This window comes from Micromonas pusilla (assembly GCF_000151265.4).
Source record: "Micromonas pusilla CCMP1545 genomic scaffold MICPUCscaffold_9, whole genome shotgun sequence".
Lineage (NCBI taxonomy): Eukaryota > Viridiplantae > Chlorophyta > Mamiellophyceae > Mamiellales > Mamiellaceae > Micromonas > Micromonas pusilla.
The window spans coordinates 1019446-1042240 of record NW_003315890.1 but is presented as its reverse complement, the minus strand read 5'-3'; the positions used below and the strand labels follow the sequence as shown (position 1 = coordinate 1042240).

At 67.4% G+C, this 22795-nt stretch overlaps 13 protein-coding genes across 13 annotated transcripts in view; 7 read left to right on the top strand and 6 right to left on the bottom strand.

The window, feature by feature from the left end:
* The window catches only part of MICPUCDRAFT_70812 (uncharacterized protein), a 2265-nt gene extending 300 nt beyond the window's left edge, over window positions 1-1965 (bottom strand). Inside the window, exons 1-2 of the mRNA XM_003061027.1 lie at window positions 1253-1965; window positions 4-1019 (exon numbers count right to left, since the gene is read on the bottom strand). Coding sequence (XP_003061073.1) covers window positions 263-1019; window positions 1253-1824 — 1329 coding nt within the window. The 5' untranslated portion in view covers window positions 1825-1965 and the 3' untranslated portion in view covers window positions 4-262. The remainder of the gene's footprint in view (window positions 1-3; window positions 1020-1252) is intronic.
* A 307-nt stretch (window positions 1966-2272) lies between these two features.
* Window positions 2273-3157, top strand: MICPUCDRAFT_60984 (uncharacterized protein; the record flags this gene model as incomplete). Its single annotated transcript, XM_003061293.1, has 1 exon — window positions 2273-3157. The coding sequence occupies one exon, from the start codon at window positions 2273-2275 to the stop codon at window positions 3155-3157; it is 885 nt and encodes a 294-aa protein (XP_003061339.1).
* Window positions 3158-3338: 181 nt separating this feature from the next.
* Window positions 3339-4721, bottom strand: MICPUCDRAFT_44677 (uncharacterized protein; the record flags this gene model as incomplete). Its single annotated transcript, XM_003061026.1, has 2 exons — window positions 3339-4284; window positions 4669-4721. 2 exons carry the CDS (start codon window positions 4719-4721, stop codon window positions 3339-3341), a joined length of 999 nt encoding a protein of 332 aa, XP_003061072.1.
* A 346-nt stretch (window positions 4722-5067) lies between these two features.
* On the top strand, window positions 5068-5613 carry MICPUCDRAFT_63619 (uncharacterized protein; the record flags this gene model as incomplete). The annotated part of the gene is made up of 1 exon (XM_003061292.1): window positions 5068-5613. One exon carries the CDS (start codon window positions 5068-5070, stop codon window positions 5611-5613), a length of 546 nt encoding a protein of 181 aa, XP_003061338.1.
* A 290-nt stretch (window positions 5614-5903) lies between these two features.
* Window positions 5904-7417, bottom strand: MICPUCDRAFT_48178 (uncharacterized protein; the record flags this gene model as incomplete). Its single annotated transcript, XM_003061025.1, has 3 exons — window positions 5904-6465; window positions 6675-6885; window positions 7029-7417. The coding sequence occupies 3 exons, from the start codon at window positions 7415-7417 to the stop codon at window positions 6178-6180; spliced, it is 888 nt and encodes a 295-aa protein (XP_003061071.1). The 3' UTR covers window positions 5904-6177.
* A 451-nt stretch (window positions 7418-7868) lies between these two features.
* On the top strand, window positions 7869-8558 carry MICPUCDRAFT_60979 (uncharacterized protein; the record flags this gene model as incomplete). The annotated part of the gene is made up of 1 exon (XM_003061291.1): window positions 7869-8558. The coding sequence occupies one exon, from the start codon at window positions 7869-7871 to the stop codon at window positions 8556-8558; it is 690 nt and encodes a 229-aa protein (XP_003061337.1).
* An 832-nt stretch (window positions 8559-9390) lies between these two features.
* MICPUCDRAFT_35134 (uncharacterized protein) lies at window positions 9391-13664 on the top strand. The gene is made up of 2 exons (XM_003061290.1): window positions 9391-9441; window positions 10111-13664. Exon 2 carries the CDS (start codon window positions 10116-10118, stop codon window positions 13260-13262), a length of 3147 nt encoding a protein of 1048 aa, XP_003061336.1. The 5' UTR covers window positions 9391-9441; window positions 10111-10115; the 3' UTR covers window positions 13263-13664.
* A 30-nt stretch (window positions 13665-13694) lies between these two features.
* Window positions 13695-14806, bottom strand: MICPUCDRAFT_60977 (uncharacterized protein; the record flags this gene model as incomplete). Its single annotated transcript, XM_003061024.1, has 2 exons — window positions 13695-14549; window positions 14741-14806. The coding sequence occupies 2 exons, from the start codon at window positions 14804-14806 to the stop codon at window positions 13695-13697; spliced, it is 921 nt and encodes a 306-aa protein (XP_003061070.1).
* Window positions 14807-15075: 269 nt separating this feature from the next.
* Window positions 15076-17100, top strand: MICPUCDRAFT_41459 (uncharacterized protein; the record flags this gene model as incomplete). The annotated part of the gene is made up of 1 exon (XM_003061289.1): window positions 15076-17100. One exon carries the CDS (start codon window positions 15076-15078, stop codon window positions 17098-17100), a length of 2025 nt encoding a protein of 674 aa, XP_003061335.1.
* Window positions 17101-17250: 150 nt separating this feature from the next.
* Window positions 17251-17697, bottom strand: MICPUCDRAFT_20089 (uncharacterized protein; the record flags this gene model as incomplete). Its single annotated transcript, XM_003061023.1, has 1 exon — window positions 17251-17697. One exon carries the CDS (start codon window positions 17695-17697, stop codon window positions 17251-17253), a length of 447 nt encoding a protein of 148 aa, XP_003061069.1.
* Window positions 17698-17840: 143 nt separating this feature from the next.
* Window positions 17841-18812, top strand: MICPUCDRAFT_60974 (uncharacterized protein; the record flags this gene model as incomplete). The annotated part of the gene is made up of 1 exon (XM_003061288.1): window positions 17841-18812. One exon carries the CDS (start codon window positions 17841-17843, stop codon window positions 18810-18812), a length of 972 nt encoding a protein of 323 aa, XP_003061334.1.
* Window positions 18813-18921: 109 nt separating this feature from the next.
* On the bottom strand, window positions 18922-20727 carry MICPUCDRAFT_60973 (glutaredoxin DUF547 domain-containing protein; the record flags this gene model as incomplete). The annotated part of the gene is made up of 1 exon (XM_003061022.1): window positions 18922-20727. The coding sequence occupies one exon, from the start codon at window positions 20725-20727 to the stop codon at window positions 18922-18924; it is 1806 nt and encodes a 601-aa protein (XP_003061068.1).
* Window positions 20728-21314: 587 nt separating this feature from the next.
* Window positions 21315-22070, top strand: MICPUCDRAFT_5762 (uncharacterized protein; the record flags this gene model as incomplete). The annotated part of the gene is made up of 2 exons (XM_003061287.1): window positions 21315-21578; window positions 21786-22070. Coding segments are annotated over 2 exons (549 nt in total), but the record flags the coding sequence as incomplete, so codon positions are not given.
* Window positions 22071-22795: the final 725 nt, after the last annotated feature.

Here is a 22795-nt window from a genome sequence, read left to right as displayed (position 1 = left end):
GAGTACATCGCCTCAACCCCAACCCAACCCCGTCGTCCCGACCCTCCCCGCCGGGCGCGCCGCCCCGCCGCCGCCGCCGCCGCCGCCGCGCCCGTCTCCGTTTTCACCGTCGTCGCGTCGAGCCGTCCAGTCCTCTTCCCGTCCCGTCCAAACCAACCCAAACGCTCGCCCCCGAAACGTCACGCGTCCATCGACACCAATCGTCGCCTCTAAGGGTATCGCGCGCGCGCGCGGCGCGGCGGCAGCACGTCATGATGTCATCTCAGTTCGCCTTCCTGTTCTCCTTCTCGAACGACGCCTCGATCTTCGCGTACCTCGACTTGTCCAACGAGTCAAAGTACGGGTGTTCCAACGCCTCCGTCGCGTGTATGCGCTTCGCCGGGTCGTACACGAGCATCTTCTTCATCAGGTCGATCCCGTGCGCGTCGAGCTGCGGGATCACCTTGCTCAGGTCCTGCGCCTGCCACTGCGGAAACTCGTGCCAGTCGCGAAGCCGCGTGACGCCCGGCCACGTCTCCTCCGAAGGCGTCCCGAGAAGCTTGAAGACGTGCAAGAGCTGCTGGAGTTCCGAGTCGCCCGGGAAGAGCGGCTGCTTCCGCGCGAGCTCCGCGAAGATGCAACCGACGGACCAGATGTCCACGGGCGTGGAGTAGTGCGACCCGCCGAGGAGAACCTCCGGGGCGCGGTACCACAGCGTCACGATCTCGTGCGTGTACGACTTGACCGGGACGGAAAACGCGCGGCCGAGCCCGAGGTCCGCCACCTTGATGACGTTCTTCGCCTTGTCCACGAGAAGGTTCTGCGGTTTGAGGTCGCGGTGCATGACGCCGTGGCGGTGTAAGTGCGCGCAGCCTAAGCACAGCTGGTACATGAAGTCCTGGACGACGCTCTTCGCGAGCGGGTTCGCCGGGCCGCGCCCGGTGAGATCCATGAAGTTTTTCAGATCCTGATCGAGGTACTCAAAGACGAGGTAGAGCATCGCCTTGCCGTCCTCCTCGACGTGCTCGACTTTCAGGAGCCTGCGTGCGCGGGCGGGAGGAGGACGCGAGCGGCGGACGCGCGCGCGGGGGGGAGGGGCGGTGAGCTCGGTGGACGGGAACGCGCGGGAAGAGAGCGACGGAGGACGGTTTGAAAAAAGGCACTGCGCGCGCGTGTATTCGTTGGCGTCGCGGCGACGCGGACGGGGCGACGCTCGCGGATCTCGCCGCGCGGGGACCGCGAGCGATGGATCGAACGATCGAACGACGCGCACCTGACGATGAACGCGCTCTCGCTGAGCATCTGCAGGAGGGAAACCTCGCGCAGCGCCGTGGACGGGACGCCCTCTTCCTCCATCTGATGGCGCGGGGAGAGGCGGGGAGGGGGATGAGGACGGGTGAGCGCGCGCGTCGGACGCGCTTTTTTTTCGCGCGTCGCCTCTCCTCGGAAACGACCCCGTCGGGCGCGGTTCGAGCGCGTTCGAGGGTAACGAAGCCTCGCGGAGCCTTCGTGGACACGCAGCGGACGCGCATCGCGAGAGAGCCGCGATGCGCGCGACGCGCGGCCGCGAGAGCGCGCGCATCTCGCGGCCGTACCCCCCGCGATGAAAACCATCGCTCGCGGCTTGGAACAAAAAAAACCGCGGCACCGCCTCCCGCTCCGAGGGCGGCGACGCCGCGCGCGACGCGCGAAAGCGCGCGAGAATGAAACACGCACCTCCAGACGCGTCTTCTTCAGCGCGACGAGCCTTCCGGTGGAGCGGTCGCGCGCCTTATACACCTTCCCGTAGGTACCCTGCCCGATTTTCTCCAGCTTCTCATACGCCTCGTTGATGCTGTGACCCATCGCGACGCGAACGGTGCCGTTCAACCCCCGGTGTGTCGCGCTTCGAAACGCGCGCGCGTCGAATCCCCGAACGCGTGTGTGCGTGTGATGCGCGCGAGAGCGGTGGCGGCGTTACCGTGCGCGGCGACGCGTGAGGGCGCTCTCCGTGACTCGCGTTGTGACGACCCGCGCGTCGCGGCGAATATCACACGAGAGCTCTTCCGCGCGGGCGCGGAATTTCGCGCCTCGGTACGCGCGCGACGTACTCGTACTCTGACCGCGTTCGCATACGAAAGTATCGCGAGCGATTCAAACCCGCGAAAGGCAGTTCACGGCATGAAACGCGCGGAGACAGGAAGCTGAAGCGAGCGAGGCGAGGTCGATGACGAGGCTTCGGCATTGTCCGCGACGCGACGAGATCCCGTCGTCGTCGTCGTCGTCGTCGTCGCGTCTCCACCACCCGCGCGCGATGGACAACAAGCGAAGAATCGCGCAGACGCTGTTCCGGCAGAAGGCGGCCGAGCGCGGGAGCGCGGCCGCGGCTCGCCCCGCGAAGCGCGCGCGCGCGGACGCGCCCGTCGCGGCCGCGGCGGCGTCCTCCGCGATGGCGCCCCCGCCCGCGCGCGCGGCCGCGGCCGGGGGCCCGCCCGCGGGGTTCTTCGACGGCGACGCGCCCGCGGCGGCGGCTCCGAAAGCGCCCCCGCCGGGCTTCTTCGACGACGCCGCCGCCGCCGCCGCCGCGTCGCCGGCGTCGGCGAAGCGACCGTCGATCCCGCCGCCGTCCGTCGCGGATCACGACGCGGAGACGACGAAGCGCGCGGTCCTCGACCTCTCGCGCGACGGCCTGGACGGCGACGTCGACGTCAAAGCCGCCTATAACGCGGAGCTCGCCGCGGAGGAAGCCGCGATGAAAGCGGCGGCGGCGGCGACGGACGAGAAGACGAAGACGCCGGGGGCCGGGGCGGTGCCGCGAGGGTTCTTCGACGACGCGGCGAAGGACGCGAGGGCGCGCGGGGAGGCGCGGGGGAAGAAAAAAACCGCGGAGGAGACGATGGCGGAGTTCGAAGCCTCCGTCGCGGAGGACGTGGACGAGGTGGACGACAGAGAGGCGGAGGAGGCGGAGGAGGCCGCGATCGAGCGCGCGAGGGAGGAGGCGATGTTGTACAAGGAGAAGCTGGACGAACTCGATCGGTTGCGGGAGGCGGCGGAGGCGGCGAAAAAGCAGAGGGAGGAAAACGCGGCGGCGGCGGCGGCGGCGGCGGCGGCGAAGGGCGACGCGTCCGATTCCGACTCGGACCTGAGCGACGTCGACCCGATGGAGCTGCTGGATTGGAAGCGGAAGTCGATAATGTAGAGTTAAATGTAGCAGCAGCGCGTCGGGTCGCGTAGCTTCCTCGCTCGCGCGCGCCGTTCCTATTCCTCCCTCTGTCGTCGTCGTCGTCGTCGTCTTCGTCGTTCGCTTTCCCTTTACCTCGTCTGACCTCGCGTCGCCTCCTCCTCCTCCTACTCCTCGCGTCGTGCATAAAACATCCACCTTAAATATCCACGAACAGCTCTTGCTCCTCCGGCGTGAGCTCGAACGCGTCCCTCGTCGTGATCGGCGCGTCGCCGTAATCGTCAAAGTTTGACGTGTCGTCCGCGCTCCGAACCCTCGGCCGCATCGGCGGCGTCGTCTTCTTCTTCAACGTCGCGCGCCAGTCCACGCTCGCGAACCACGCGTGCGACGTGATATCCCGCACGCCGTTCTTTAAGTTACCGATGCGCTTGCTGACGTCCTTCTGGAGCATCTTTCGTATGATATCCCGCGCGTGTTTCGTGAAGTGCGCGGGGAACTCCGCGGGCTGTTCCAAAATTTTACGATACGTCTCCATCGGGTCTTCGCCGTAAAACGGCGGATACCCGGCCAGCATCTCGAACACGATGACGCCCAACGCCCACCAGTCGACCGCGAACCCGTGCCCTTTGTTCTTTATGATCTCCGGGGCGAGGTAGTCCGGGGTACCGCACAGCGTGTACGTCCGCCCGTCGTCGCCGATCTCTTTCGCGAAGCCGAAGTCGGTGATCTTGAGGTGCCCGTGCGCGTCGACGAGGAGATTTTCGGGCTTCAAGTCTCTGTACGCGACGCCGCGGCCGTGTAGGTATTCCAACGCCAATACGATCTCGCTCGCGTAAAACCGACTCGCGTCGTCGGAGAACCTCCCCGCGCACCGCAGATGCGTGAAAAACTCCCCGCCGACGACGTACTCGAGCACGAAATGCAACGACGCTTCGTCCTGCGACGACCCCAAAAAGTTCACGATGAACGGATGCGACGCGTCGCGAAGGATCTTCGCCTCCGCGCGCACGTGCTCCACCTGTCGCGTGCGTATCACCTCGGACTTGGACAACACCTTGATCGCGACGAGCGCGCCCGTGGGCTTGTGCTTCGCGAACGACACGCGCCCGAACGATCCGGTGCCGAGGACGCGGCCGACGTCGAACCTGTCGAGTGCGCACGCGTCCGGAGGAAGCTTCGGAGTATTCGCCGCCGCCGCCGCCGCCGCGCACAGCTGTGTTTTTCCGCCGCGGCTGTCCCTCAACGCGCGGTGGTGGGGCGCGGCGGGCGCGAGCGGCGGCGGGCTCGCGTCGTGGCGCGCGTCTTCGGCGTCGCGCGGCGGCGTCTTCGGCGGCGGTTTAGAGCTCGCGTTCTTCTGCTCGGCGGGAGGGAGGGGCGGCGGGCGCGCGTCCGGGTCGGGTCAACACTTCGAAACGAAACGTCCGTCCGTCGAGCGGAGCGGAGCAGAGGCGGTTGTTCGTTTCCCTCGCGACGATCGAGACGCGAGACACGGGCGAGATCGCACCTTGCCCGCGGCGCCGCCGCGGGACTTCCCCGGCGCGAACGAGGACGTCTTCGCCGGGGGAAACAGCGCCTTGAACATCCTTTCTCCGTCGTTCGTTATCGACAGCAGGCGCGTCGTGCTGGAGGCGCGCGAAGAGCGAAGGTCGCGTCGCGCGCTCGCGACCATCCACGAGAGAGGCCGGCCGGACGAACGGACTCAGATCCGTCGGCGGGCGCGCGCTCGCCTCGCCGCGGACGACCGCGACGACCGCGACGGCGCGACGGCGACCGCGACGGACGGGCGTTTTTCGCGCGCGCGGCGTGAAGAGGAGTCGCGCGCGCGTCGGGCGCGCGGCGTGCGATGAAGTCTCTCGCGGCGCGACGACCCGAAACGTCCCACGAACAGTCGCGGTCTCGCGGACGGGACGCGCGGATCATGCATTGGCATGGGGCAACAAACGTTTTTCACCCACCGCTCGGTTTCAACATTTCATCGCGTCCCCTTTCAACCGACCGATGAACTTTTTTTTGGCTCCGATAAACCTCGCGATAGACCGACGCCGCGTCAGCAGCCGAGCGCGTCGCACCCTCGCGCGCGCCCCACGCGCGACCACCGCCGCCGCGATGTCCATCGCGACCTTCACGACGCTCTCCGCGCTCGCGCCCGTCCGCCGGTCCGCGGTCCGCCGGTCCGCGCCGGCCCGCGTCGCGACGCCCCCTCGACGCGGCGCGACGCGCGACGCGCGCGCGCCCGTCGCGACGACGACGCGCGCGCTCCCGCTCGACTACCTCGACCACGCCGCGCCGTCGTCGTTCGCGTACCAGCTCGCGGCGAACGCGAACGAGCTCGTGGACGGCTGCGGCGTCAACGGCACGTGCGGGAACGTCGAGGCGCCGCCGTTCGCGCTCATCGGCGGCGCGATCGTGATCTCGGCCGCGGTGCTCTTCTCGGTGCGCGATGTTTGACGAGACGCCCTCTCCGCGCGACCTGACCCCGTCGCCTTTCCCGTCGTTCGTTCGTCGCTCTTCACCCCCGCGTTCCTTTCGACGCGACCGGTTCGCCGTCCGACTGACCGACGAACGAACGCGCGCTCGCGCTCCCAGGTCACGTTCGGGCTCAAGGGCGGCGCGGACGCCGCCGCGGAGATGCAAGATAGGGACAAGGACTTCTTCGGAAAGAAGTGATGATTATGATCGATCGAGGCGAAAAGGCGCGGACGCCCGCCCTCCGACGTAAGAAAGACACGGAGAGGGGGGACGGCGCGTTCGCGTTCTGTGACAGTATACAACGCATCACATCACATTTCAACCACGCGACGAGCGAGTCGGTCGGTCGTCCCTCCCTCCGTCCTGAAGTCCTCGAGGAACGACCAGTTTTCGACCAGTCTTCTCCGTCCGGTCCGGTCCGCTCCGCTCGTCGAAAGAGGCGGAAGCCGCGCGGGGGGGGGTCCTTCGGCGCCTCGCCTTTTCCCGTCCCCCCCCCCCCAGGCCGCCGCCTCGAAAGAATCTGAATATGTCTTCTCTTCCATCGATCGTCCAAGTCAGTCGTCGATCGATCAGTGCGCCGCGGTGACCATGGCCTTCACCTTGGCGATCGCGTGCGCCGGGTTCAACGACTTGGGGCACACCTTGGAGCAGTTCATGATCGTGTGACACCGAAACAACTTCATCGCGTCGTTCACCTTATCCAATCTCTCCTCCGTCTTCCCGTCCCTCGAGTCGATGATCCACCGGTACGCTTGCATGAGCACCGCGGGGCCCAAGTACTGATCGCTGTTCCACCAGTACGACGGGCACGACGTGCTGCAGCACGCGCACAGGATGCACTCGTACAAGCCGTCCAACTTAGGGTCGTTCCATACGAGCGATGATATCGGGGTGGAGTTCAAAGGCGTCAGAAGCGGAGTTGAAAGGCGTCGAGGGAGGTGTGTCGGGATTGAAACCAGCGAGGTGTGGGCGGAGAGAAACGCCGGGAAGAAAAGTCCTTAAGGATCGGCGTTCACCACGCGAACGCGGTCGTACGGGGACCAGTGTGAGATAGAACAGAACGCGCCTTAGCGCGGTCCTCCTTGCTCTGGTGATACTCCGTCCCCTTCAGCACCTCGCTCCCGTCCGCGGTCTGCAAGTACGGCTCGATCGACTTGTACTGCGCGTAGAAGTTCGCCATGTCCACGACGAGGTCGCGGACTACGAACATGTGCGGCAGCGGCGCGATCTTCAACGGCGCGTCGGAGGATTTGTCAACCTTGCACAGGCACGCGAGACTGGGTGGGTGAAGCGATCGGTCAGTCGAACGTCTTACCGGTGAAACGTTGAAAGGGAAGCGCGGGTGAAGAGTGACGACGAGAAAAGTCCTTAAGGATCGGCGTGCACCACGCGAACGGGGTCGTATGGGAAGCAGACTCACGTGTTCACGCCGTCGATGTTCATCGCGCACGACCCGCAGATGCCTTCGCGGCACGAGCGACGGAAGGACAGAGAGTTGTCCTGCTCGTCCTTGATCTTGAAGAGGACGTCGAGCATCATCGGGCCGCACGCGTTCGTGTCCACCTTGTACGTTTGGTACCGCGGCTTCCCGCCCGTCTCCGGGTCCCATCGGTAGATCTGAAACTCCTGGAGGTTGCTAGGTTTCGACGACGCGGAAGACGCGGCGGCTTCCGCGGCCGCGGCCGCGGGCGCGGACGTGGTCACGACGCGCGCGACGTCGAACTGCGCGGACGACCGCGCGGAGGCGAGGGAGCTCGCGGACGCGCGGGAGGCGATCCCGGCCGCGCGCTTCGCGAACGCAGCCAACATCGCGTCGTCGTCGACGGACGCCCTCGAAGAGTCGCCGATTAAAGAAGCGCGTTGGGTTCTTAAAATATCGCGCGGGCGCGCCGCGGGGGGCCGCGCGGGTCGATCTGAAGGCTTCGAAAGCGCGCGGGTTCGTTCGCGCGACGAGATCGACGCGTGAGCGCGACGATCTGCGGTGGACGCGCGCGAGTGGAGCGCGGACGCGGTCGCGACGCGCGCGATGCAGTGCCCGGGCGCGTCCCCCCGCGAAAAGTGACGTCGTCGCGTCGGCCGCAGAAAAAATCTCCTCGTTGTACGCGTACGAAAGTACGCGCGCGAAACGTACGCGCACCAGTCAGGAGGTCAGGAAACCGTTGGACGCCGTGATGACCAGGAGGAAGAATGCGCCACACCACGACGCGCGCCCGCACGCGCGTTGGCCCTTCGCCGACGAACGAACGAATCGCGCCGCGCGATGTCGTCCAGGACGACCGTCGCGCAGCTCCGCGACGCGCTCCGCGCGAAAGGCCTGGACGCGACCGGGAACAAAGCCGAGCTCCTCGCGCGCCTGGAGCGAGCGTCGGGCCCGTCCGAAGGCGCGACGACGACGACGAATGATAACGCGACGACGAAAACCAAGAGGACGCGATCTCCGGCGGGGAAGACGCGCGCCGCCGCGCCAACGCGGTCGACCCGCCCGCTGAAACGCCACGCGCCCGCGCTCGTCCTCCTCCTCGCGCTGACGCTCCTCGTCTCGAAGGTCTACTTTCCAAACTCCGCGCTCGGCGTCCTCGCGACGCGCGCCAAGCCGCATCTGATCCGAGCGATGCGCCTGCCGATGCGCGTCTTCGGCGGCGCCGACGACGACGACGCCAAGTGGCTCGGCGTCGTCAGCGCCAAGGTGGAGCCGCTCCTGCAGATCCCCGTCATTTTCGCGTTCCTCGGGATCTACCAAGGCATGTTCAGCGGCAACGCGCTGGAGATCCCAGAGCGACTCACGAGGATGTTCAACCGCGACTGGTTCAAGTTCGCGTCGCTATGCGCCATCGCGTTGCAAAGCACGGGGGGGGACCTCGAAAATGCGGTGCTAAGCGCGAGCTTCTTTCTGCTCGTGATGTACGCGCTGAAGACGCCGGAGGAACGCGCGAGGACGGGGTTCGTGTGATGCTGATGCGGTGGGGGCGCGAGGACGACGACGACGACGACGGACGGACGGGCGGGCGGCGGCGGCGGCGGCGGCGACGGCGATGACGCGCGCCGCCGCCGCCGCGGCGCCGACGCCGCCGACCGGACCGAGGTCTCTCGGACGCGACGACAATTCGCGAGGAGACCCTGGACGTTTTGAAAGTTTAAACGTCTCTTCGTCGCGCGTTCGTCCGTCGCGTCGACGCGCGACGCGCGCGCGGGGGCGCCGCGGCGGCGCGCGCGGCGAGGCGAATCGCCATGTACCGGCGGCGTCGCCGTCGGCGGCGGAGGGTGAAAGATGGAATACGAACCCGTCTTTGGCAATCCTTCCGGAAGGTTGGCGGCGGCGGCGGCGGCGCCGACGCCGCCGCGGCGTCGCGCGACGCGCTCTCGCCGCGGCTCCGCGCGCGTTCGCCAGAGGAAGGGTCTCCGCGGGTGCCCCGGCGCGCTCGGGGCGAACGCGGCACGGAACGGGACGGGGAGAGGACTTTTCAGGTCGAAACTGGGAGGAACTTCTATGCTTGCGGAGCTTTTGCCCGAACCATTTTCTGCTGCGAATTTTTTTGGTTCTCTGGCCGTTTCGGTTTTCATTAGACCGTGATTTAGGAGTTAACGGCGAATACACACGACGTAGTACGGAGTAGCGTACACTCGTACCGCGAACCAGTCCGGAAATCCGCCCGCGTCTCGCCAGCCGTCGGTCGGCGGGAAAAGATTGCCGGAACGCGTCCTGAGCCGTCGATTTTGCGGCGGGCGGCGCGAAACGCTCTTCAAGACGAGACAGCTGCGCGCACGCTCCGTCTCTTTCCACGCACACGCACACGCGTACCCGCAAGCCTTTCGGCTGCCGACGAACTCGACAGGTGCGCGCACGCTCTCCTCGCCCAGCCCGCTCGCTCGCGCGCTCGCGCGCGTCTCCACGCGCGCGTTTCCGACGCCGCCGCCGTCGCGCGAAATCAAAACCATCGCATCGCGCGCGTACGACGACGTTACGCGGAGCCGCCGAGGGGGACGCGCGGACGGCCGCGCGGCGCGACGCGCGACGCGTCTCCGCGCGTCTCCGCGCGCGAATCGCGCGCGCGATGGTCGCTCGCGGCGATTCTCCGCGCGCGGCGACGCGTTCGCGCGTTCGCGCGCGCGTCGCGGCGCGGTTACCGCGCGCGCCGACCACGCGCGGCATCCTGCGGTCCACGCGAAGACATCATTCCTCGCGCGCCGCGGCGGCGGGAGGGAGGTCGCGCGCGCGGTCGCGCGCGCCGCCGCCTCGAAATCCGCGGCGGCGAATCGACTCGCGTCGCTCGTCCCGCGCGTTCCCGTGCGTCGCCGTCGCGTTCGCGCGACGCGTCGCGCGCGCGGCGCCCCCGCGCGCGCGCGACCGCTCGTCGTTCGAGTCTGCGGCGCGCGCGTGAAGTCTTTTTATCTCCTGTCGAGTCATCCAGTAACAATCGATGATCGCGCGCCGGGAACCGAAGCCCTGACCCCTCCGTCCATCCATACCCCCACCCCCACCCCCAACCCCACCCACCCCGCAGCTACAATGGCTCCCACGAAATGCAAGACCCCCTCGGCGCCGGCGATCACCAAGACGATCGTCGCGTCCCTCCTCGAGGACTCGCTCAAGAAGAAGGACGAGGACGCGCGCGTCGCGGCGGCTAAGAAGATCAAGGAGCTCGTCGACGCCGCGACGACGGCGGACGAGCCCGCGTGCGTCGAGCTCCTCACCATCGCGATCACGCTCGCGGGCGATAACAAGTCCAAGAACGTCCGCGAGGCTGCGGACGAGGCGATGAAGTCGTTCCCGGCGAAGCTCTCCGAGTTCGCGGTCCGCGCGTGCCTCAAGCCCATCTTCACTGGCTTCCAGTCGCAGTTCTGGCAATCCAAGATGGCGGCGCTGTGGCTCGTCGACGACTTCGTGGCGCGCAACCCGAAGGCTGTCGCCGCGTGCCTCCCGGAGATCATCCCGGAGCTCGCGCAGGTGATGGTGGACATGCGCGACGAGGTGAAGGAGAAGTCCACGGACACGATGGCCAAGGTTGGCACGTGCGTCGGCAACATCGACATCGACCCGTTCATCCCGACGCTCATCGAGTGCATCCACAAGGTGGACGAGGTCCCGGAGTGCGTGCACAAGCTCGCGGCGACGACGTTCGTGCAGCAGGTGGAGGCGCCGACGCTCTCGATCATGGGCCCGCTCCTGCAGCGCGGTCTCTTCTTCCAGCAGGTCACCGCGATCAAGCGTAAATCCGCGGTCATCATCGACAACATGTGCAAGCTCGTCGAGGACCCCATGGACGCGGCGCCGTTCCTTCCCAAGCTCCTGCCGCTCCTGAAGCGCGCGATGGACGAGGTCGCGGACCCGGAGTGCCGTCAGGTGTGCACGCGCGCGTACAAGACGCTGCTCATCGCCGCCGGCGAGTCCTCGGACGCCGTCGTCGACGAAAACTCCGAGTCGAAGCGCACCGACGAGTCCACCGTTCGCGCGCAGCTCACCGAGATGATGACCGAGATGACGGGCGCGTCCGAGGCGGACATCACGGCGTTCCTCAAGACCCCGGAGGTTGAACCGTACTTTGAGTACATCTGCACGCTCGCCACGAACGCGCTCCTCGCGAAGAACTTTGACCTCCCGACGTGGAAGAAGTCGTGCGCCGAGCCGTACTTCGCGCTCTTTTTCGACGCCGCCGCGGAGGCGACCAAGGCGCTCGTCGAGAAGGCTGAGGCTGCCTACGAGGCGTCCAAGAAGGTCTTCATCGTCGAGGACGAGGAGGGCGAGGACCTCTGCAAGTGCGACTTCTCCCTCGCGTACGGCGCGCTCATCCTCCTGAACAACGCGACGCTGCACATGAAGAAGGGGAAGCGTTACGGCTTGTGCGGTCCCAACGGCTGCGGCAAGTCGACGCTCATGAAGGCCATCAACAACGGCCAGGTCGAGGGTTTCCCGCCCCCCGAGGAGCTTCGCACGGTGTACGTCGAGCACGACATCCAGGGCGACCAGCACGACATGACCGTCGTCGAGTTTGTGCTCGACGACGACGTCATCAAGGGCCACGGCGTCACCGCGGAGGATGTCACGAGCACGCTGCTGTCGTTTCAGTTCACCGAACGCATGATCACCGGTCCCGTCGTCGCGCTCTCCGGCGGCTGGAAGATGAAGCTCGCGCTCGCGCGCGCGATCTTCATGAAGGCGGACATCCTCCTCCTCGACGAGCCCACGAACCACCTCGACGTGAAGAACGTCGCGTGGCTCGAGGATTACCTCTGCTCGCAGACGACGGTGTCCTCCATGATCGTCTCGCACGACTCTGGCTTCCTCGACCGCGTGTGCACGCACATCATCCACTACGAGACGCGCAAGCTCGTGACGTACAAGGGCAACCTCACGGAGTTCATCAGGCAGTGCCCCGCGGCGAAGAAGTACACCGAGCTCAGCAACGACGAGCTCAAGTTCATCTTCCCCACGCCCGGCTTCCTCGAAGGCGTCAAGAACAAGGACAAAGCCATCGTCAAGGCGACGGGCTGCGCGTTTACCTACCCGGGCACCGACCGCCAGATCATCAAGTCCGGCACGATCCAGCTGTCCCTCTCCTCGCGCGTCGCGTGCCTCGGCCCGAACGGCGCGGGCAAGTCCACGTTCATCAAGCTCCTCACCGGCGAGGCGGAACCCGACGCGGGGACGGTGTGGAAGCACCCCAACATGCGTTACGCGTACGTCGCGCAGCACGCGTTTCACCACGTCGAGCAGCACCTCGAGAAGACGCCGAACGAGTACATTCGGTGGCGCTTCGCGACGGGCGAGGACAAGGAGAACCTCACGAAGGTGACCGCGCAGTACACCGAGGAGGAGGAGCGGCTCATGAAGGAGAAGATTCCGATCGAGCAAGAGAACGAGGACGGCAGCAAGACGTTGCTCAAGCTCGTCGTCGAGAAGATTTTGTCCCGCCGCCAGAAGAAGTCCAAGTACGAGTACGAGGTGCAGTGGAAGGGGATGTCCATGGACGCGTCCTCCTGGGTCGAGAAGGAGAAGCTCGAGAAGTTTGGCTTCGCCAAGTACATGACCCGCATCGACGAGCGCGAGGCTGCGCGCGCGGGTCTCTACGCGCGCCCGCTCACGCAGGCCAACGTCGAGAAGCACCTCATCGATTTCGGCCTCGACGCCGAGTTCGGCACCCACAACCGAATCAAAGGTCTCTCCGGCGGCCAAAAGGTCAAGCTCGTGCTCGGCGCCGCGATGTGGCAGCAGCCGCACATCGTCGTCATGGACGAGCCGACCAACTACCTCGACCGCGACGCCCTCGGCGCGCTCGCGATGGCGGTGAAGGAGTTTGAAGGCGGCGTCCTCCTCATCACCCACAACTGCGAATTCGCAGACGCGCTCAAGGAGGAGACGTGGAACGTCCCCGGCGACGGCGTCGTGTACGTCGAGGGCAACAAGTGGGGCCAAGGCAAGAAGGGCAAGGGCGAGGCGATCAATCAGGATCCGCTCATCGCGGAGGATGTCGTCGACGCGCTCGGGAACATCGTCAAGGTGAAGGGGCCGAAGAAGAAGCTCTCGCGAAAGGAGATCAAGGCGCGCGCCAAGTCTCGCGCGAACAAGCTCGCCGAGGGCCAGGACCTCAGCACGGACTCCGACTGGGACCTCGACGAGTACATCGGCGAGGCGAAGGAGAAGAAAACGAAGGCGTAATAAGCGCGCGTTGAACACACGTTAGTCAATACCATATTCATGGCAGGAACCAACGCCAATGAACGCGGAGCCGCGCGCGGCGTCGCGTCGCGGCGTCGTCTTTCGAGGAAATACACGTTCTGTTGAAGACGACGACGCGCGCGTCGACGGACGGACGGATGACAATCACCACGCGTCAACATCGGGACGTCGACGTGGACGACGACGCGAGACATGCCACACATCATCAATCACGAGGGGGAGCACCGAGTTCGCTCGGACTCGACCTCGCGGTCCCGTGGGTGTTGCTGCGCTGCCATCGCTCGCTTATTTTAGTCTTTATTCTAGCTCCAACCAATTTTTTCACTCACGGACCAACGCGCGGTCCCTTGCATTTAATTTAAGAGTACGACGTGTACGCATAAACCCTTTTCATCGTTATCACAACGCGCGTCAGCTCTGGAAGTCCGCCCAGTCGTCGCCCCCGCCCGCGTTCGACGCCGGCGGGTCGTCGAACGTCGCCCACCCCCCGCCCGCGTCGTCCGCCGGCGGCGGCGGCGGCGGCGGCGGCGGCGGCGTCACGCTCATGCTCGCCGGCGACGGCGCCGCGCCCATCCCCGCGCCCGCGGTCGGCGACCGTATCATCCCAGCGACCCGGTTTTCGATGTGCGGCGGGAACCCCCCCGGCGGCGGCGCGAGCACCGGGATCGGCGCGCCCGGCGGCGGCGGCGCGATCGTCGCGGTCGCCGCGGTCGCCGCCGCGCCCCCCGCGACTCTCTTCGCGTGCGGTTCGCGTCCGACGAGCTTCGACGACACGTTGATGTTGATCGTCCCTTTCAAGGAGTAATCGTGCAGCCTCGGCGGGCCGCCGCCGTCACCGCCGTTACCGCCGCCCGCGGCCGCGGCCGCGACGGCTCTCTCGCGCTCCTCCGCGAGCGCCGCCGCGGTCCTCTCTCGATCCCTCTGCTGCTGCTGCTCTTGCACCGCGAGCTTAAAATCGCTCGCGGCGTCGCGCTCTCGAAACCCCAACCCCAAGAACGCGTGCCGCCGCGTCGCCTCGTCCTCCACGCGCAGGACGAAGTACCTCGAGCTGTCGATGACGGGCTCCACGACGGTCGCGACCTTCGCGTCTTTCGGCAGCGGACACTCCGCGAAGAGCTCGCCGGACTCGACGTCGAGCAATTTTATCGACGCTCGCGAGCCGCGACTGGTGACTTTGACGCGCACCGCTCGGAGCCACTTCTCGACGTCCCAGCTGTCCGCTCGGTGACCCGCGTGCGTCGCCGTGGGGGGAATCGCGTAGACGTACTGCGGCGGAGGGGTGGGTGGGAGACGGGGAGGCGCGTGATGAGACGGGAGGAGGACGGAGAAGGTGCCAAGTCGTCGGTCGATTGATTCTTCTGGGAGAACGCGACGACGACGACGATATACTCCGACGCCGAAGCGGAGCCGAGCGCGACGGAGGCGCGGGGGGCCTCGCGGGGAGCGCGACGACGCACCGCCTCTTCGATCGTGAACGTCACGATCTCGACGTGGTCGTCGTCGTCCGCGTCCGCGCCGGTCATCGTCGCGGCGGGTCGGCGCGCGCGCGGCGAACTGGGGCGGTTTCGCCCAAGTTATGCGTCGTCGATCGATGATCTGAGAAGCGTTCTATACAAAAGTTTTTCACCCATCGCCCGGTTTCAACATTTGATCGCTTCCCCTTTCAACTGACCGGTGAACTTTTTTTAGGAACGACCCTCAATGATGAACGAGAGCGACGACAGCTGTCGCGTCAACGGCAACAACGACGGCGCGCGCGCCTCCCGCCGCCGTCGTCGTCGCCGCGCGCGAGATGTTCGACCCCGACGCGGACGTCCCCCCCGCGCCGCCGCCGTTCGGCGACGGCGCCGCGTACGCGATGTCCCCCGACGCCTTCGACGCGCGCGTCGCCGCGTGGCGAGACGTCGCGCGTGACGGAAGTCTCGACAGCGCCATCCGCGGCTCCGACGCGTGGGCGCGGATGACGCGCGCGAGGGAACTGCGGAGCATCGGGCTCGCGGTCGCGCTCGCGAACGTCGTCGCGACCGCGTCCATGTTCAACGGAGCGACGCGGGCGATCGAGACGGACCCCGCCGCGGTCGTCGCGGCCCTCGAGGGCGAGTGCGCGCGGGGAGACGACGACGTCTCGTCGTCGTTCTCTCGCGCGCTCTTCCTCCTCGCGCGAACGCTCGCGCGCGTCGCCGCGGCGTGCGCCGCGCTCGTCCTCGCGCGCGTCCTCGCGAGAGCGAAGACGAAGACGAAGACGAAGACGAAGAGATCGACGACGCGCGTCTTCGCGGCGTCGCCGAGCGCCGCGCGCGTCTCGCCGACGCCCGCGGAGGCGCATCGCGCGGAGGACGCGGCGCGGTGGTCCGCCGTCTACGACTCGCCGCTGTTCGAAGACGCCCGCGCGTCTTCTTCTTCTTCTCATCCGACGCCGCTCACGCCGCTCACGCCGCCGCCGTGGCGATCACCGGCCGCGGCGTCGCCGTCGTGGGGCACCGCCGGTTTGATGGAAGGACTGTCGCGGCGCAGCGCGTCGCCGTCGCCGTCGCCGTCGCCGCCGCGCTCGCCCGCGGAGAAGAAGCATCTCTCGTTCGCGCCGCCGCCGCCGCCGCCGCCGCCGCCGACGCGCGGACGCACCGCGCTGTCGCCGCTCGTCGCGCCCGCGCGATCAAACGCATCGCCGTCGACCCAGGTGCCGGTGCCGGCGACGCCGCCGTCGACGCTGCGACGCAGCAGGGCGATGAGTGAGGTCAGACGGACGATATCCGCGCGCGCCAACGCGCCGTTGCGCGAGAGAAACGCCGCGGAGCGGGAGCGGTCGCGCTCGGCGGCGTCCACGTCATCATCCACGTCAGCGTACACATACACGTCAGCATCATCCACGTCATCAACACCGAAGATGAAGATCAACCGCGCGGCGGTCGCGGCCGCGGAGGACGTCCTTCGCGAGCTCAAAGCGAAGAGCCCGTTTCTCCGCGCCGTCGAGCGAGAGGCGAAGGAACATGCGCGCGAGATCCACGAGCTCCGCGCGAAGCTCGAAGCGCTCGACGGCACGTCCGACGCGTCGGAGCTCGCGGCGCTTCGCGCGCACGCGGAGCGCGTCCTCGCGCGCCTGAGCGACGAGCGCGGCGTGCTCGAGCTTCTGCAGTTCCCGACGCACCGGTTGGAGTGCCTGCGCGCGGCGACGAACGATCGCGACGCGTTGGCGTCGACGCGCGCGGCGTTGGACCGGCTCTTCGTCGCGGAGGATACAGAGAAAGAGAACGTCGCGCCGTCTAGGGATAGTCACGACAGCCCGCGGCGGCCGAGGGACATGCGACGCGCGGAGAAGGCGTTGACGAAGTGCGCGGAGATCGTGCGCGGCGTGGAGCGAAACGAGGCGGAGTCGAGCGCGAGGTTCGCCGCCGCCGGGGTGCCGTTTTACCGGGACGAGATCTCGCGGCTGAAGGAGGCTGCGGTAGCGATGACCGGGCGCGTCCTGCGCGCGGCGCTGAGACGCTCGAACGAGATGTGGGCGGCGACGCGCGCGAGAGAAGATGAAGAAGGTGTCGGACGAGAAGAATGTGGTGTCGGAAACATGTCGGAAGGTGTCGGAGAAGTGTCGAAAAAACGCGCGGCGGCGTGGAAGCCGCCGACGCCGGTGCGCGGGTCGAGCGAGCTCTGGGCGTTGCGCTTCGCGTCCGATTTAGCGTACAGAGCGTACTCGTCCTGCGGCGGCGTGGACGACGTCGTGGAGGATTTGTCACTGAGGGCGTTGGAGGAGATGCGGGCGTACGGCGACGACGCGTGGGCGGCGGCTTCGATCACGCCGCCGTCGTCGTTCGGGGACTGAACGAGCGAACAGACTTCGCGCGTAGCGTAGTAGACGTCATCGACGACGACGACGACGACGACGACGACGACGAAGTCGATGTGAGCATATAAACTACAGGTGTCGCGTATATATAACATATCATATACGACGGTCACATTTCGTGCGTTACTACGCCTCGCCGATGGCGGCTTTCATCTTCGCGACCATCGCGTCCGCGGCGTCCTTCCCTATCGCCTCCCCGCTCTTCCCCAGTCGCACCACGCCGTCCTTCTCCCACCGCGGTATCACGTGCACGTGGAGGTGGAACACGACCTGCCCCGCGGTCGCGCCGTTGTTCTGAACGACGTTCACGCCGTCGCACCCGGTCGCGGCCTTCACCGCCCTCGCGAGCCGCGGGAGCTCCTTGAGGACGTTCGCGGCGACGTCTTCGGGGAGGTCCATCATCGTCGCGGCGCCCGTCGTCTTCGGGACGAGGAGCGCGTGCCCGGGCGCCATGGGGAACGCGTCTAAGAACGCGAGCGCGTGCTCCGTCTCGAAGATCTTGTAGCACGGGATGACGCCCTCGATGATCTTCTTGAAGACGTTGTCGTCGTCGTAGGGGATGGAGGACGCCATCGGGGCGCGACGGAGTGAAAAAGAAACAACCACGACGTTCGCGTTCGTCTCGATGCGTTATTCAGTTCTCGATGCGCTACGAGGCGGAGTACGCGTACTGTTGGCGCGAATGCGGCGCCATCCCTATCGGTTGGGGCGCCGATATGGCGCGAGAATTCTACGACATCCTCGTTTACCCCGATGTCAAGGAGGCGGACTCCACTCGCCGATGGCGAGCCTCGCCGAAGAGCTACACGTGCGAATTTCGGATCTGGCATCCGTCCACGCTCACCCTAAAGCCTGTTCCCGCGGGCATTGAGATTCTGCTGTATCGCACGTTCTCGATGGACAAACTCCTCGATCACGTCGCTGAGGACCAGGCCCTGAGCTTGACCGTGGAGGAGACGCTCGTGCTCCTGCGCAAGACCCTCCGAGCGGCGACTTTCGAGACGGTACGATTAGATTTGGACGACGACGAAAACGAATACGGGCTTCCCTGCGGGTTGCTCGTGACCGCGGTGCTGGACGAGAAAGAGGACACGAAAGCGACGCTCCGATTCCCACCGACCGGCGGGTGCGTGTACGGCACGCGGTTCGATGGTGGGATGGCCTCGTGGGGCAAAGCGCTCGTCGTGATGACCCGCACGATCGCGGCTCGGAACGAGGAATTAGAACGCGCCGTCGAAGGCGACCGCAGAGCGCTGCGGGCGCTTCGCTCGATGCTGTCGCTCTACGACGCGTCCTTCGCGTCCGACGGGGAGAGCGTCAAGATCGCCGGCGTGAGCGCGCGCGTCGGCGGGCTCGCGGGGAGCAGCCCGCTGAAGCCGTCGATGTGCGCCGACGCGCGAAGAGCGCGCGCGGAGGCGGCGGCGGCGATCGCGGAACTCGAAGCGCGCGTCGAGGCGCACGAGAACCGCGCGCGGGGGCTCGTCATGGGCGCGGATGAGGAGACTCTGGCGTTCTACGGCGCGGCGAAGACTCGCGGCGACGACGATGGGGGCGAAGGAGAGGGTGGGGGGAACGGCGGCGGCGGCGAGACGAAGAGAGAGCCGCCGGGGCTGGGGGGGACGCCCGCGGGGTCGCCGGCGGCGAAAAAGCCGCGGCAAGGCTTAACGCTCGCTCGCGGCGCGAAGTGACACGACCTTAGATGACACCAATAGAACGAAAGGAGAACTACCCTCCCTATAGCGATAACGCGTCGCGGTGACGAACGAAAGAAACGAACGAAACGAAACGAAACGCACGTCATTCGACCGTTGTCGTTCCGTTCAAACTCCAGTCGTACTCCGGGCTCTCCAACGTCACCCGCTTCGCGCCGTCCAACGCGTCGCGCACGCGTCTCGCCGCGTCGCCGTCCGGCCGCAAGTACGTCGAAATCGTCCGCAGCCGCGCCTCGTCGGTGTCGCCGAAGTCGTCCTTGTACCACGTGCCGATTATCTTGGACACGCGCACGACGACGCGATCGTTCGCCGGAGAAGAGGAACGAGCGTCCGACGCGACTGTATCGTCCGACAAAACGACTTGGACGTCGCCCTCGCAAAACGCCTCCGCGGCGGCGGCCAACTGCGCGTCCAACCCCTCGCCCGTGTACGTGCGTATCGGCGGGCAGCTCTTCGCGCCACACACGAGCGCGAAGTGTATCCGCGGGTCCACGGGGAGCACGACGTGCTGCGCGCGCGGGTCGCTCGTCGCGTCGAACGGGCCTCGGGAGAGCCCCGGTTTTCCTACGATCGCGCCGAGACTCGCCGCGCCCGGCCTGTTCCCTCGCAGTATCCCGTGCTCGATGTCATCGCAGGAGTAGTAACACCCGCCGATCTCGTATTTATACCTTCCAAAGTACGTCAAGCGATCGAAGAAGCCGTCGGGCGCGCCGACGACGGCGGTGACGTGCACGACGAGCGCGTTGTAGACGTTTAAGAAGAAGGCGATCTTCTCCTCGCGACGCATGGAGCGCGGGTCCACCGAGCGCAGATCCTCCGTGGCGTCGACGTACTCCCGGAACGCGCGCGACGTTCTCATCGCCGCGTAGTCCACGGATCGGCCGTCCTCGGAGAGATGCGCGTCGTACAGCGCGAGGATTTTCTTCCGAAGCGACGCCGCGACGGCGGCGGCGTCGCCTGCGTTTTTCCCGTCGCCGCCGCCGCCGCGCCGCCGCCGCCGCCTCGCGTTCAACGGCGCCGGCGTCGTCTTCGGGTACGCCCGCGGCTCGCACGCGTGGTCCGCGAGCCTGTACAGCTTCCCGCCGTCGTCCTCGAACGCCTCCGACGCGCTCGCGCTGGTCAGCAGACCGTACTCCATCATCTTACCGCCGAGCTCCGCGGCGGCGCCGCCGCGCGTCGACGCCGCCGTACTTTCGTCCGCGGTGGTCGCGAGCCATCGCGTTATCGTCGCGCCGTCGAGGACGCACTGCAGGAGCGTCAGCGGCGCGCGCCATCCTCCGAACGCGTACACGTCGCGCGGGGTCAGCGCGGCCGCCATCCTCGTCGCGAGCGCGTCCAGCGCGGCGTACTCCGCGTCGTCGTCCGATGCCTCCTCCGCCTCCTCCTCCTCCTCCTCCTTCTCCTTCTCCGCCTTCTCCTCCTTCGCCGCGACCGCGCTCTCCCTCATCGCGCGCGCGATCGCGGGCGGGAGAACCGCGCCCTCGTCCTTCGCGCTCGCCACCTTCGCCGCGAACGCGCCGCTTCGGAGACCCTCCTCGACGTCGTCCGCGCCGCCGAAGCAGACCGCGCCGACGTACACCTGAGGCACCGTTCGCATGCCGCTGAGCGACGTCGACGCGCGGAGGATGATGCCGTTCTCCGAGGACGCGTCGATCTCCACGAACGGCACGGACGCGTCCGCGAGCGCGGACTTGACGCGGCGGCAGTGCGGGCAGCTCGACGTCGTCACGACGGCGACGACGACGTCCGATCCGACGGACGCGGCGTCTGCTGCGGCGACGACGCGGCGATGCGCGGCGCGCGCGGGCGCGCGCGCGCGGTCTCTCGCGCGGTCGCGCGCGCGGCGCGACGTCGACGCGAGGGCCGGCGCGCGCGCTGCGCGCGTCTCCATCGCGCGAAGAGGGACGACGACGACCGCGCGACGTCCCCTCGCGCGCGGCGAACTGCTGTGATGAAGACCACGACTGGAAAGGACGACGCGACGCGACGCGATGTCAGATCGCCGGCCCCCTCGTCACTTCCATCTCGCGCGTCCGCACGGGGGCAGGTCTCGCGTCGCTCGCCGCGGGTCTCGCCGCCGCCACCTCCGCCGCCGTCGCCGCCGCGCCGCGCCGCGCGGCGATGGCGTCCGCCGCGCCGCCGCCTATACCGCCGCGCCACGACGACGAGATGCGCGGACACGCGGTGAAGCGCGTCTCCTTCCTCGGCGCCGAGCGCCCCATCATCTGCCAGAACGAGAACGGCCCGTGCCCGCTCATCGGCATCGCGAACGTCCTCCTCCTCCGGAACGCGCTCACCCTGAGCGGGCCGTCCGACCGCCCGGAGGTGACCACCGCGGAGCTCATGTCGCTCGTCGCCGCGCGCATCTTAGACGTGAACGACAAGACGTCAAATTCGCCGTCGTCCGACGGCGCGACGTCGTCCGCGTCCGCGTCCGCAGAATCCGCCGAATCCGCCGCGGAGAGGCGGGAGCGCGCGGAGGCGGACGAGCTCGTGCGGAAGAACCAGGAGCAGAACGTCTCGGACGCGATGGCGGCGCTCCCCGCGCTCGCCACCGGGCTCGACGTCAACGTCGGATTCCGTCACCCGCTGGACTTTGAGTTCACGCCGCAACTCGCGATATTCGACCTGCTCGACGTGACGCTGTGCCACGCGTGGGTGATAGATCCGGACGACGCGCAGGCGAGGGCGGCGGTGGGGGGGAGGAGCTACAATCAGCTCATGGAGCGGATGATCGAGCTCGTGAGCGCGCCGCCGGAGCCGCCGGAAAAGTCCTTAAGGAACGGCGTGCACCACGCGAACGGGGTCGTATGGAAAGCAGTCTCACCTCCGCCGCCGCCAGACGCAGACGCGGACGATTCGGACCCCCTGGGCGTGAACCTCTCGCGCTTGCGCGTGGGCCACGACTCTCCGCCTGAGAGAACCGACGACGACCACGGCGGCGGCGAGATCACGGCGGCGACGACGAGCGGCCGGTCGGACGCCTCGGCGATGGACGCGACGACGGAGCGGCTCGTGATCGAAGATTTCCTCGCGCGTTCCGCGTCGCAGCTCACCCCGCACGGCTTGCGCGCGGCTCGCGATCGCGTGAAAGAGAACGAGCTCGTTGTGTTCTTCCGGAACAACCACTTCAGCACGGTGTTCAAGAAGGACGGCGCGCTGTACCTGCTCGTGACGGACCAAGGGTACCTCAACGAGAGCGACGTGGTGTGGGAGGCGTTGGCGCCTGCGGACGACGGAGTGGGTGGAGGGGGCGGCGGCGGCGGCGGGGGGGTAACGCACGCGGCGGGGATGTTCGTGAACGGGAGGTTCGAGGCGTTCGCGCCGCACTTGGATCCCGCGGAGGAGCAGCGGAGGGCGACGGAGGAGGACGCGCGGATCGCCGCGGCGATGCTGGCATCGTCCGGCGGCGGCGGCGGCGCGTTGGGCGACGACTTTTTGCGCCCGCCGCCGCCGCCGCCGCCGCCGGACGCGCGCGGCGTCGCGGTCGGCGTGCCCGTGGGACAGCACCACCGCGCGGGCGCGGGCGCGGCGCCCCAAACCGACGGCGACGGCGACTACGCGCTCGCCGTGGCGCTTCAGGCGGAGTTCGAGGCGGAGGAGGCTGAGGCGAACGCGCGGCGGCGCGCGGAGCGGCGGGAACGCGACGCGGAAGAGGCGCGTCATCGCCATGACGGGACGATGCGACGGGAACGGGAGAGGGAGGACGCCGCTGCCGCCGGCGGCGGCGGCAATGCGCAGAAGGGCGCGAAGCCGGGGAAGAGCAAGAGCGGGAAGTATAAGAAGAAGAGCGGTAGCGACTGCGTCTTGATGTGAATGAGAATTTCGGCGTCTTGTCCGACCAATCGCTTGATTCAGTTCAACCTACTATCATACGCGGCTATTGCACCTATTTCGTCTATCTTGAGCTATCCCACGCGTGGCGCGGGGTCGGTCACGTCGCTTCCTTCTCGTCGACG